The sequence below is a fragment of the Macrobrachium rosenbergii genome, chromosome 8, assembly GCF_040412425.1.
Source record: "Macrobrachium rosenbergii isolate ZJJX-2024 chromosome 8, ASM4041242v1, whole genome shotgun sequence".
Lineage (NCBI taxonomy): Eukaryota > Metazoa > Arthropoda > Malacostraca > Decapoda > Palaemonidae > Macrobrachium > Macrobrachium rosenbergii.
Window position 1 is genome coordinate 12,750,347 of NC_089748.1, and position 14,810 is coordinate 12,765,156.

Genomic DNA, 14,810 nt, shown 5'->3' on the forward strand with positions numbered 1-14,810 from the left:
AAATTTGTTGTGCTGTTTGTTCCATTTAGGGCAAAATATATACAGACATATTTTACAGGAAGGGTTTAAAGTATATCATGAAGATGACACATTTAAAATATAAGAATTTTTGTATCACTTGCTTTCCTGCCTCTGGATGAAGTCGCTGACGAGTTCGAGGAATTGGTGGGTGACGACGACATTCTTCAAGCACTTGTGTCATACTTTAAAAATATGTATATAGGACCAGTGAGGGGCAGAGGTGACAGAAGGATGCTAGATCCTAAATTTTCGATGGAATCATGGAACATACATGAACATTGCACAAGAGAAGAACTGCCTGCCATGAATAGTTTGGAAGCATTTCACAGTACATTAATCAAAGCAGTCTCCAGTAACCATCCAAATATCTGAACTTTCATTGATATCCTAAGAAAAGAAGACATATTGGCAAAAACAGAATTACTCAAGTTGAAACAAGGAGAGAAAGTATTTCAAAAGAAAAAGTACAAGGACTACATCAAGCGCATTCTATATCTGTTACAGAATTATGATCCAACAAAGAGAAAACTTTTCAAAAGTGGATTACTCATGATATCAGATTATAAGATTATTTGTTTTAGTATTTTGTTCAGTAATGAATGCAAAAATTAATTTTGGCAATTTATTTTATTTTATTAATCATATGAAATTTAATAGCAGTTTAAATGTTCTAAACATTACAAATTCTCTTCTTTTTTACTACAAACAATTAAACATCATGTGTTTATATTTTTCATTTTAGTAATATTAAAGGTACTGAATTGTCTGGTACCAAACTGTCCTGGTACCGAATTGTCCAGCACTGAATTGTCCGGTACTGAATTGTCCTAGTGCCGATTCTGAGCCAAAGGTCATGGATGTTGTTGTTCCAGAGTCCTAGGAACCTACTTGATGTCCTCTCCTGCTCTTGATTCCTTCTAATATACATCTTTAATCTCCATTCAACTTTTGTACATGTGTAAATAAAATAGTAAAATTGAAGTGAGAGGCAAGTCAAGTGTTTTCACCTATTTATGAATTAGGTAGGAATTGGTTGAATGTGGGATTGTATGTTTTGACATTTTATTTTAAAAAGTAAAGATTCGTTTTCTCATCAATATTGATGTCAGTTATATTCACAAATAAAAACTTTTAGTTGACTTCCTCGAACATTCCATGAAGAAGTGTTTGAGCTATAGAGTATGAGCATTTTGTTTTGATAAGAATACACTTTTGGTCCTAATAGTACTTATCGCAGTCACTTATACTGATAGAAGTTGCCTGAAGTATACTAGCAAAATTTTAGGAACTGAGAGGTAGGTGGTCGAATTTGGAATTTTTTAAATGAATGCTTTCCTCAAGATGCTGAATAACTGTACAGGCAGTCCCTGGTTATCGGCGGGGTTCCGTTCCCGACAGCGTGACAATAACCGAAAATCGCCACTAACTGAAAATCGGTGGTAATAGCACTGATTTTTGTTATCGACGCCGATAACCAGTGATCAGCACCGCCGATAACCGACGATCAGCGCCAATAACTGGTTATCAGCGATGATAACTGGGAATTGGTGTCGAAAATCCGGTTATCGTCGTCGCTGGACAAGTGCCGTAAAACCGGATTGCCTATAACCAGGGACTGCCTGTACTTCTAGTGTATATACAGTAGTTTAAATTTTTTAGGCTGAGTTTTTTTATTCCTAAAACATAGTCAGGGCTGCATAATATTTAGGTCCTTGGTTTTGACTGTAACAAACTTTTATTTATTTTTCATTTCATGTTGCTGCATTCATGCCATTAAGTTGGGAAAAATACTTTTTTCTGATAACTTTACGTCCTGATGTTTTATTTAACCAGGAACTTCAAAGTTTTTATTCTATTATATATTATGCCATTTTGTCACCTGTTGAGGTCTTCATGTCATATTCATGCAGGATAGCTTAAAGTGCTTGATTTTGGATATATAATTTAGTACACTTGTTTCAGTATATTTTCATCAGTATGACCTCTTTTCAACTGAATGATGAAACCTGATTTCTTTGTTAATGTTATATTTTGCTTGGAGACTTCAGACAACAGCCAAAAGCCTTTTAAATTTGGACATGATGTTACAATTGCTGTTATAGGAAATTAGTGTTATATTAGCATATGAGGACAAGACCTAGGAAAATAAATAGGAATGTCACATTTTTTCAGGGTTGCTAGGAGTTATTGGTTCAGTGGTCCAGTGTTTATTTATTTACCAACATACAAAGGATTCTATTTCATAGTGATTAGTTGATTAGTATGCTAGTTTTGATCTGTTGGTTATGTTTAACAAAAATTACTCATGTTGTCACTGTCACAAGTTTAATATCCTACTAGCAGATGCTCGCTATCGCTCACATTTGCTAGTTCCCATATCCTTACCATACCCATACCCAGATATGTATCATACCCATACCCATATCTGTACCATACCCAGATATGTATCATACCCATACCCATATCTGTACCATACCCATACCTGTACCATACCCATATCTGTTCAGTTCCCATATCCATACCATACCCATACCTAAACCCATACCCATATCTGTACCATACCCTTAACTATACCCATACCCATACCCATACCCATACCCATACCTGTACTGATACCCATACCTGTATCCTTACCATACCTATACCTATACCCACACCTGTACCCATATCCATTCCATACCCATACCCACATCCATATCCATACCCGTACCCATACCATGTCCATATCCATATCATACCATATCCATACCCATACCATACCATACCATTCCCATATCCATATCTGTACCATACCCATACCCACAGAAAGATTAACCTTACTAATAATTGTCAGCAAAAGTGTATAGGCAGCGCCAGCCCCATTTACCTGCCAGTCATATACAAATAACTGACCATACCTTGGTGTAGGTATAGGAGCAGCTGTTGAACCAATGCTGGTGCCATTGGCAGTTCCGGACCATCACCAGTAATGCCTGCTGTTGTTCTAGAATTACCTGCTGAATCCACTTCAAAACAAAATAACAAAGCTCAGCCAAAAATCCTTTATTATATTATATAAATACTGTTGGGTCACTTAATGTTGAAAATTTCTGGACAGTTGTTAAATTGCTATTCTTGAAAGAGGTCTTCACAACTCCAGGATCCTTTGAAGCAGTCGTCAGCTCCTGAAGCATTCCTGGAGAAATGCCACTGGATTATAATGTCTTCTTAAATTCTTAAAGACTCCAGGATCCTGTGAAGCCATCTTCAGCTCCTAAATGTATTCGTTTTGGATCCGCTTCCCTTCAGGGAGGAAATCCAGAATCTGTCGTTGGAATCATTTCTTCCACCTCCAGGAGAAATGCCCATTGGATTATAATGTCTTCTTAAATCCTTGAGTCCAGTTGTGTAACATGAGTAGTATTTACTGTGATCACCATAATGCAGGTGGTTCATAGTTACCATATGAGGTTAATTAAACACTTCATAAAGTCTAAAGGTCAAGCAAGTTATATTTTGATTTGATTACCTGTATATTACTTTTATAAAAAAAAGATGCCCTTACAAATCTATAAACATTTTGTTAATAGTACTCAATCTCAATACATTCTATTTCATCAGAGCAGTAAGGGGAAGGGAGGGACACACACAGACACAGAAATGCAGCTAATTAAATTAATATAATAAATTAACATGTAAAAACATGTACTGTATACAAAATAACAGTATTGTAATCAATTTGTATTTTTCCTAACATACAAACATAAGGTCTTTACATATGGGATTAACTCTCAGCACAAGCTGGAGCTGGTCATTTAACTAAAATAACAAGGTGGTTATTGGTAGTTGGCTACCAACAGTAGGGGAGGAAACCCCACCATTCAGTTGGTATGCATTCATTTTACCTTTTGGCTCAGGTAGCAGAATGAGGGGTGGCTGGAGGTAAGCTATTTACATACAGACCTCAGGTTTGTATGTTAGGAAAAATACAAATTCTTCCTCCCCTACCATCGGTAGCCAACTACCAACCACCTTGTTTTTTAGTTAAGTGGCTGGCTCCAGCTTGTGTTGTAAGTTAATCCCATATCCCATTAATTTGAAAGGCCTAGAAGTCTGGCAGTTGAACATCACACATGTCTAGCAGGTCAGAGGCATGGGTGTCCTTCCATTGCTCTTACATGACCAGGGAAAGATGCCCCAGGTGAGGCAAACTACCGGTCAGTTCAAAGATTTGCTCAGAATCTTCCCACCAAGAAGTAAGTCTCCCATAGTAAAGACCGAAGGTTTGTATACATGTAGGAACTAATGACAAATTTTTAAAGTAAGTGGTATTTTTCGTAACATCCGAGCCTGAGGTCTTTACGTAAATGGCCCACCTCTAGCCACCCCTCATTCTGCTACTGGGGCCAAAAGGTAAAGTGAATGCGTACCAACTGGATGGTGGGGCTCTGTCCCCTACCATCCGTAACCAACTACCAATAACCACCTTGTATTTTAGTTAAACGGCCGGTTCCAGCTTGCACTGAAAGTTAATCCCGTATATAAAGACCTCAGGTTTGTATGTCAAGAAAAATACCAATTACAGGCAGTCCCGGTTCTGCGGTTCCGGCTTCTGACGTTCGAGGTTCTGACGCTTTTCAAATATATTCATCAGAAATTATTTCCGGCTTACGACGCATGTTCGGGGTTCTGACGGCGTCGTACGCCGATCCGGCGGAAGAAATATGGCCCCAAAATGGCAGAATAATCATAATTTGAAGGTTTTTTGATGTAAAACTCAATAATAATGCAGTTTACATCGTTTTCAATGCACCCAGAGCATTAAAAGTAAGGTTTTCTTATGATTTTTGACGATTTTCGGCGATGTTTGCTTCACGACGATTTTCGGGTTCTGACGCGGCGCAAAGAACGGAACCCCGTCGTAAACCGGGGACCGCCTGTTAAAAATTTGTCATTTGTTGTATATGTTGTATGAAAAATATACAACTTTGTTTACCTGCGGAAGTTGCAGGCATTGGTCCACCTGGTAGCGTCGACCTTTGAGAGGACAGTCTCTCTCTCTCTCTCTCTCTCTCTCTCTCTCTCTCTCTCTCTCTCTCTCTCTCTCTCTCTCTCTCTCTCTCTCTCTCTCTCTCTCTCTCTCTCTCTCTCTCTCTCTCTCAAACCAACTACTAAAATATGGATGTAAACAAAAGAAACCCATCCTACAAAAATAGAGTTTATTATGCAAGACTAACAATGAGACAAGTAAATGCATACTAGATAATTAATCCCATTTAAGTTTTATCCCAAGAGGAACAAACTAAACCACTGCAAGGGAACTTAATGTATGGGGATTAACTTCTGCTTCCCACAAAGTCTCCAAGTCTAACAACATTAGTTAAAAAGTCTCTTAGTAACACCTCCATCGTCTTTCTGTCAAAGTTCCTTTTTAAATGACCACTTCTTACTATGGCTATGTTACACATGTGTCTGTGCAGATGCCTGACCACCTCAAAGCTATGGTTCCACTGAAACATTCTGCCAAAGAAAGGAACCATCTCCATTAAAAATCAATGTTCACCCAATTTACAAACACACAGAAACACTTGAGATAAATGTTCAATCATGATAAAAGAATAATCACCAAGATAATCAGGTTTGTAAAGGAAGGCATAGAAAAGTTAGTAATTTTCTAAGTTTTTACTCACTCTCCAGCGAATGGGAATTCCAATTCCCAGTGTGTCCTAAACACATCTGACAGCTGTGGCTTCACACAACCAAGTGAAATGCCTTTCACAAGAGCGCATTGCACCAAGAGCTTTCACAGTGTGCACATGAACATACACTTCATTGGGCACCTAGAAATAAAGCTCAAACCCACTAAACTTCTAGAAGCTTTCAAACTAGAGCACTGATGAATGGAACTTTCCACCCATCCATGTGACTGCCATGTATTGAGACCAAAGGTGACTGTAAATTGCTGAATTAACAAATACTCAGAACACATATCTTCCACCTGCGAGATTTATTAAACATTGCAAAAGATCGTATGTACACGGAAAATGTTGAATAACAGACATCCAGGTCACATTCCTCTTGCTTGCGAACCTGATAAACATCGCAAGAGCCTGTATTGTCTCAAATATCTCTGCACCCCATTTAATATATATTTGCTCCAAGAAGATAAAGCGAGACTGATAGACTTTGTAAACTGTAAACATCCTGTTTACATAAAATTTGTATTTTAAGATGTGAAGAGTTCATATTTTAAGTGTATTCCATTGAGCTCTGACATCTAAAGGTTTCTTTGCAGGTGAGCAATGCTAAACCAGCTGTAAACGGACACCGACCTGGTAGATCACTTATCAATCCTTTTGATCCATCTCATGTCACCATCAAGCAAACTTCAAATCGTAGGCGCTGGATTCATATCTTTCCTAAAGGTTAGTGATTTGTATTTAGCAGTGGTTGTAGGTTTGAAGATATTACTGTCATTTCATGTTATCTAATTTGGTTTATGTGAATGTTTCAGTTGATACATTAAATCTGACTTGCTGCATAATCCCTTACATTTAATTTTAAATATTATTTTTCCTTCTGTATAAGACTTACTAATGCATTAAGTGCCTATTTTTGCCAGAAATATTTAGAAAAAATAAGTCACCTATAAAATTTGTGGAAATATTTAGGACAAACTAAATTTACCACACTTCATATGTTCTTCAAAATCTTATTATCACTTGGATGACTGTTGGAATGTAGCATAATACTTTTCTCCACAGAGAATAAAATAGGATTTTGAGATTTTTGTGTTTTATATTTTATTCTATATATGTTTTATACAAATTCATCAATCTTGTAGAACTGTCAGTTGCAGATGAATGCCCCCAGAAATGTCTTGTAGATGGAAAAAGCAGGCCAAGAGGGACTGCTGCCACATGCATGCCTTTGACCCATTGGCAGGTGTAATTTTACTCCTCATTGGTTGGGTCTCTGTGATGTCGAGACTGTAACTATGAGATTCTCTTCAACTTTTGCTTTACCAGTTTTAAAAGTATCCTTCACACACCATTCACATTTATTTTAACTTTTCTTCATATTGTAAGTCCTTTTTTATAGATCAAAAGTGTACTGATAACTACAGTCACTTCCCGGTTGGGTGTAGAATTTTCATGTGAGTGGCTTGGCTCATTATTTTGTACTGTCTTTGGGAATTTTGCTCTTTTTCCTGTCATTGTTGCAAAATTTAGATGTTCTCATCCTTTCTGTACAGATTTTTATTGATATTTTAGTAATTTTGGTGTTGTAACTACCAAATTAGGTGGATGGTAGTCAGCTGTTAAAGGTTAGTTCATTAGCATGTCACTAGTATGTTGTGTGTGAAGTACTGGTGTTGGTATCACATCTTTTTTATTATATTTGTATTTTCTTACGAGTAACTTACCAAGTAATTACATAGCTGTACTTTTCCACTTGTGTGGTAGATTAAATTTAAAAATTCGTGGTAGCTCTTCTAATGTTTTTGTGTAGGTGACCACCCTGCCCACCATCAGGGAACAATAGGAACAACAAAACAGAGGAGCTCACTTCTTTTCTGCTGGCCTTCGATGCAACATCGAATGTTTGCAGCAGCTTTGTTTGCCTTATTTCATTGTTATTTTGGGCTCTCCTGCCAGGATTCGGTGAATTATTCACTTTTTTGTGTAGCCTTCAGGCTTAGTTCAGATAGTTTTTTATACCTTTTTGACATTTAATCATGTCGGACTCAAGTTCCTCCAGCTTTAGGTATTGTAGGGAGGGTTGTAAAGCTGGGTTAACTAAAGGTTCTTATGATTCTCATACTATCTGCTCAAATTACAGGGGATAAGTTATTGAAATCTCACTTATAAAAACTAGATAGAGATAGGAAAAGGAAGGCGATCTCTAGAGTAGAGCCAAAATTAGGGCTTATATTAGAACCCACTCCTAAATATAGTGTACTAGATGATTGTGCCATTCCTTCTTCCCCTGCTCTAGCCCTGTCCCCCATCCTCATTCCCCCTAATATTGTTCCATCCGCTCCCATGCTTCCAACCCCGGTCCCATGGCCAGTCTTGAGTGTGAATTTGACCGTAAATTTGATCATGTGGGAAATACAGTGGCTGAATTAGAGGCGTTCCTAAGAGTCCTTGTGGACAAAGTGAACAGTGTTGTGCCAGTGCCAGTGGAGGAGGTGGCTGTCTATCCTGCCGACTCTCCCAGACAAAGATCGCGGTCACACTCCCCCAAACCTGGGAGAAGACATACCGGAGGTTCAAAGGAGATCAGTGGGGTTTGCCCATGGGCAGTCGCTTCTTCAGTCGAACCTGTCACACACGCACAGGTATCGGCAGACAGCTGTTGGAAAGGCGTCTGTCAGTGTTCATCAGTTGTCTTCAGACTCAGAGATGTCCAGTCCTGACAAGAGGTGTCATTGGCGGTTCTCTGGTGAGTCCTGTCCCCTGAAGAGACATAAGGACAGCGTGACTTCACTTATTCAGTGTAAACGTGTTAGAGATCTTCCTCTCAGTCCTCAACTGTCTTGCAGTACTTGGTGTAGCCCAGACTACCTTTTGCCCAAGCATTCTTAGTCAGAGTGCCAGTATTTTGTGCCTAAGCACCCCTTAGTCAAAAAACGCTCTTCGTCTTCGTCTAGGCACCCACATGAGTGCCCAGTGTATTCTCCCGAGCAACAAATACCAGTCCCAGTCTCCAAGTGCCCGGCATGTGCTCCTGAGCGCCTGCTGCCAGCGTCTGTGTGCCAGGTTGCCAGTTGCCAGAGTTTGGTGCCAGCTGTCAAGCGCTCGACGCCAGTCAGGCACCTGACTGCCTTTTGTAAGCTTCTAGTTCTGCACCTGTAGTGGAAGATCCGTCATTGGTACCCATCATGCAGCAGCTGGATGACATTCTGTGTTTGCTCCATGAGGCTCCAACTGGGACAAAACCTACTAAGGACTTATCCTTGTCACTGGTCTCTTCTGTTGAGGAGGAATTAGTACAAGAACCAGCTCTGCCAGCTTACGCATCTCTGTTGAGATACTTCCTAGTGATGTTTCCATTTCACTTTCAGCCAGCTGCACCAGTTTCGCCCGCCTCTCTTTTCCTTATGAGGAATCAAGTGGATGCCAGCATTCACCTTCCCAAGATGGTCCTTTCATCCTCTTCTAGGAAAGCGCTTAAGGAAGTGGAAGATTGGCTCTCTAACCAAGATCTTAGCAACCTCATTAAAGTCCTTCGAGACTTCCAAGCAGAAGAGAGTTGATTCCGTATCTTGGAATTTGAGCGTAGTTCTCAAGTGGTTAACGGGCCTCACTTTTTAGCCTCTCAGTTCCACATCCCTCAAGAACTTGACTAAGAAGACTCTCTTCCTTGTAGCCTTGGATGCTGCCAAGCAAGTTAGTGAACTACAGGCTATAGACAAGCAAATTGGTTTCACCCAGGGAGACAGTCTGTGCTTCCACACTAGGTTTCCTGGCTAAGAATGAGACACCATTAGGAACCTTATGGACATCCTCGGTTCAGAAGAGGAGGAAAGGGCCCTTTTTCCTGTTAGGGCCCTTTGATATTATATAGATAGAACCAAGAGAATCAGAGGCCCTTCCAGTAATCTCTGGTGCTCAATCAAGAATCCCTCTCAATCCTTATCTAAAAATGCTTCGGGAATTTTTTCTTATGGATCTAATTATAGAATCTCACAAGTCCAGGAGGACGTCCTGCCTGCCTTTTAGGTGACAGCACGTGAGATTAGAGCGGTCACCACATCGTATGCTTTCAGGCATTATATATCATTCTCAACAGTTTTTCAGTCGACTTACTGGAAGTGTAAGTCCATTTTCACAACTCACTGGTTGAAAGAAATAGAGACAGTTTTTGAAAATTGCAGTACCTTGGGTCCTTTTATCTGTTGCTGGCATGGTATTGGGGGAAGAAGCGTAGGAAGTATTCCTTTTTTCCTTGATCTCTTCGCCTTGAAGTAGGGTGTTGAGTCATTGGGGAGCCTGGGGATACTTTGTACCTGGAGTGCCCACCAGTCTTTAGTGGTTGGGTGATGGTTTTTAATTTTATTGCAGTATAGGTGACAGCTTTGTCTGGTTTTTTGTTGTTTGGTACTGTGCCCAGGGCAAGGGCAACTGTTCTTATGCTTTGTGAGCAATCGGGATTGTCCTTTACTCCAAAGCCCCCACTTAAAAGTAGAGATTTCTCATGGCTACATCACTACAGGTCAAGATGAGCACCAGCCAGAGGCAGTAATCACCTGCAGTAGCTCTCTTACCAGATAAGGTAACAACAAGCATTGTATCAGTGCTAACAATTATCTATTTCAAATTCATTTCCATATCTGAATGTTTTTGAAGTATCTATTTCAAATTCATTTCCATATCTGAATGTTTTTGAGTAGAATATGCCCATATATTCCACCTCCTATCAGTGTGGGATTCAGCTATGTAATTACTTGGTAAGTTACTTATATGAAAAGGGTATTTTCATGATAAAATTAAGTTTCATACAGTATATACTTACCAAGTAAGTACAGATCAGAGCCCTCCCTCCTCCCCTCTCCTGGACATAAAAGTACAAAAGAAGTGAGTTTCTCTGTTTTGTTGTTCCTACTGTTCCCTGATAGTGGGTGGGGTGGTCACCTACACAAAAACAATAAAAGTGCTACCACAATTTTTAAATTTAAGCGCCACATGAGTGGAAAAGTATAACTATGTAATTACTTGGTAAGTATATGTGAAACTTAATTTTATCATGAAAATACCATTTTCATTTACTAATGTACTTGTGTTTTCTCATATCAACCACATCCTTTCCTGCTAGCTGTCATGGTATTTGTAATAATTTCTTACCTTTCCTCATTATAAAGCTATGTTCTCTTGTTTCACAAACATTGTGTATTTCATGTGTGTTAGTGTATGCTACTTGAGCATTGTTTCGTGTTGTGGCTTGTAGGTGAATGTGTGATGGCCCTCCAGGTAGGATCCACCGTGTCTTCATGTCCTCACTGGAGATGGGAGATGGACCCTGTTGAAGCCAGGGCTACTTTCCTGCTCTCATTAATGGTGTTTGTTGGCATTGGTCACCTAACCAGTGGTTGCATTGCAGAAGAATTGGGTCTGTAGGGCAGGGAGAGACGAGCTCTTTTTTATCATTCTTACTGCATCCTTTGCATCAGATTCTGTGGTTTCATTGTTTTCTGAAGCTTCCTCTTCCCTGGCTAAGGTTAAGGAATGTCAGTCTTCTAGACCCCTTTTCTGCTCAACTTGACCCATTGCCTACTTTCCTCACCTGTTCTGCTTACTTGCTCCTCAGTTGCTGCTTGTTCTGCCTGGTAGCTAGACCACCCCCTTGTCCCTGGCCACTCCTGTATTTGACTGTTTATTGCTTGCACTACCTGTTGCACAGATTTTGATGCGAACTTGCAGGTCAGCATCTTTGCTGCTGTTTGGGGTTATTCAGGATTAGCTTCTGCACATTGGCAAGCAGGAATGCCTGCTGTGCTTGCTCTACTTACTTCGCACACACCCACCTCTGTGCTTGCTGTTCCCAATGTGGCTGCTTTTATTGATATTCTTGCAGTACTGGGTACTTATGACATTTGTCTTATATGCATGGTGTTCTTTCACCATCATTCATGTTCATTGTCTTTGTTGTCCACGCTGGTTAAGATTACTTGTTCTTTCACATCTTTTGTGTTTGAAGCTCTTGCTATGCCCATTGGGTTTCCTGTGGTACTTACCATTCAGGTGTCAGCTGCTTTGGCTGTAGCAACTCTCAGTCTGTTTTGCTAGCTGTCCTTAATATGTATACTTTTCTGTTCCTGATGCTGTTGCTCTTAATCCTTCTGCTTCTGTTGCTCTCAGTGCTGTTGAATGTCCAGATGTACTGCCTCTTCCCATCAGTTTTCCTGCCAATTTGTTGTTATACCTCCATATACTTGAAGATACACTGCTTCTAGCTCCAGTCATCTGAAGTTGCAGATTCCTGTAGGCCCTACTGCACTGTTGTCCAGGCAGAGTTCCATCTTCTTCCAAATTAAAATTATCTGAAGGAAGCTTGTTTTAAGGATTGTAACCAATGCAGACTTGTTCAATCCAGCCATTCCACATGCTCTTCCTTTGGTTGAGATTGACCATCAACCTGGTTGACTGTAGACAGCTCTACAGGTTCTCTTCAAACCCAAGCTACTTTGTTATCTGTCTTTTTCTTTTCATTCGTTCTTATTACTGTCTTCCCACATAACAGTCAAACTTGATTATCTGCACTCTGCTCCAGTTTTCAGCTCCAATTTTTGAACAGATTCTTTTCATGAGTCACATGAAAATCTAAACTGTGACTCATTGGTCTTTTAAACTTTTTATGATAATGAAACATTATGCTTGTTTCACATTTTAAAACCTTGGTTTTATGCCAGATTTCATGCCTTCTTATCTGGCAGATGGACACTACTATTACAGTTATACTCAAGAGTGGCTGCACCTCCAGCAAAATACTGCACTTAGAAGCTGAATGGCAGTGCTTTTCTTCTAGCTTTATTCTTGAAACGTGATGAAAGTAAATCATAAGGATAACTGTGAGCTGTATTCTATAGAACATTGTGATTGCTTGCACATTTTAATTTCCAGATGCATCAGGTTTTCCAAAGAAGCATTCTACTTTGTATTAAAGAAGTGTTGTGCAGTGTTTTAATACAGTAATGAAAATTTTATTTTAATCAAATTGTTTTCTTAATCAGATGCAACAGGTGTCCATATACAACAGCATCATTACCAGAACTCTCAGCCAAAAGCTCAGGAAGAACAAAGAGCATCATCTTGCACGCCACCACCTGATCAGGATCCACATTTGATACCCCTCTCCTCTACACCTGCTTCAACTGAACCAAGTGGAAAAGTTCCTCATGTATTAGCATCACAACTAAGTCAAGAAAGTAAGTAAATTTTTAAGGATTTGCATAGAATTGAAGTTGTCTTTCTAATCATTTTGTAAAATCATAATGTTATATTGTAAAGATTAGGCATTACGGCATATGTTACGCCCAGTTTAATGTAGAAGTGTATATTAATATGTACCCTGATTCCTTGATGAGACAGCTTTCAAAATTTATTTATCAAGTTCAATTATTTTTAATGGAAAACTCTGTCAGAACTTGGTAAAACAAAAAGGGATTTTGACAAAGGAAAATCTATTTCTGAGGAAGGTCCGTGTCACCCGGGTGAAATTCCATTACAGCACGAATTTCTAGGTATAACCTTGCTAGATATACCAGAGAAAAAGAGCTTTCAGGAAAGCTGGGTTACTACCCCAGTCGAGTATCTTCTAGGAAGGCGTCGGTATAAGAAGGGTGAGTGAATTACCACTACCACGGAAACCTACTCGAAAGATCTCTCCTATCAAAACCCCGAACAGAGCGGTGAGCCGTTACAGCCCCACACCAAACACCCGCCAGGACGGCGACACCAGCGCCACCTACCTCATTCCATGCTAGCACTAACCCCAGACTTGGCATGTGCAAGAGGGAGGGGAGAGTACTAGGTAATTCAGGGGAGGGTCACGGGTGACACGGGACCTTCCTCAGAAATAGATTTTTCCTTTGTCAAAATCCCTTTTCTGAGTCCAGTCCGTGTCAGCCGGTGAAATCGTGATAGAGAATCATGCCAAGGCTGCAACTACCAGGAAAAAGAAATGAGGGGTAATCTGAAGAAAAGGCAAAAGTTTTACCAAAATAATTTTAATTAAGCAATCTCTTCCGTGTAGCAAGAATACTAAGACTAAGGCATATTAAATCTAAGGCACATTAAAAACTTAATACTATGAAACATGGGCAGGTCAACACGACGGAGAAAAAGCCCAAAAAACCTTAAAATTACTTAAAGCAAGGTGAAACATGAAAAGCGCACAAAATAACTGCAAATATAACCTTAATACTATATTAATAAACTTAGGCTAAACACGTAAGAGACAAAATCAATTAACATTAATATATACATTCATCTGGGGTACGTGGAGCCAAATAAAAACTGTCCAGTACCCCACAAGAAAAACAATCATGGCATGTCAGATTACACTTTTTCCATCAACAGGTACAAGAAACATCAATATGAGGAGCCAGGCAGTGAGGTATAATCAACCAGGAGAATAAGCAGAAAAGTAAATGAGGCAGGCGGGGTGGGGGGGAAAGGAAAGGACAAGGATATGATTAATTAAGGTGGGGAGATGACACTTCCCACAGCTATGGTAGAAAATTTCAGGGCTTCTGAGCGTTTTTAAATAGTGGCGTTTAAACACTAGAGGTGATTTCCAACCCGTAAATTTAGATAGTTCTGAAAAGTCCATATTATGAAAGTAATTAATGGAAGTAGCAACTGCTCGAATATCATGAACCTTGGGAACTGAATCTGGGTTGGCCTGTTTAATGAAATATAAAATTTGTTGTCTTATAGCATTTAGTGAAAGAGTACCACCTTTCTCCTGATAAAAAGAGGACCCGACTTACTCTGTGGAGTTCTTAAAAGGTAAGATTTAAGTGTATAAACTGGACATAAAGACTGGTCTTGAGGAAGGGCACCACCTTCCAAGGAGACCACCTGTCCTGTGGGTCTTCGTTCTTAGCTAAAAATCTAGGGTCAGGGGAAAGGAGGACCTCTCCAGACGGGAGGAAGTTCACATAATTATCACCTCTAGTGAGAGCCGACAGCTCTGAGATTCTAGCACCTGAAGCCAAGCTAATCAAAAATAAAGTCTTCCTTAACAGATCCTGATAAGAGCAATGAAAGTTATCCATCTCTGATGCTAACTTGAGGACGTCA

The 14,810-nt window shown here is 39.7% G+C and overlaps 1 protein-coding gene across 1 annotated transcript in view; it reads left to right on the top strand.

The window, feature by feature from the left end:
• Positions 1 to 14,810, top strand: part of Iml1 (GATOR complex protein Iml1) — a 596,567-nt gene that overhangs the window by 167,956 nt on the left and 413,801 nt on the right. Inside the window, 2 exon segments of the mRNA XM_067107292.1 lie at positions 6,296 to 6,425; positions 12,737 to 12,931. Coding sequence (XP_066963393.1) covers positions 6,296 to 6,425; positions 12,737 to 12,931 — 325 coding nt within the window.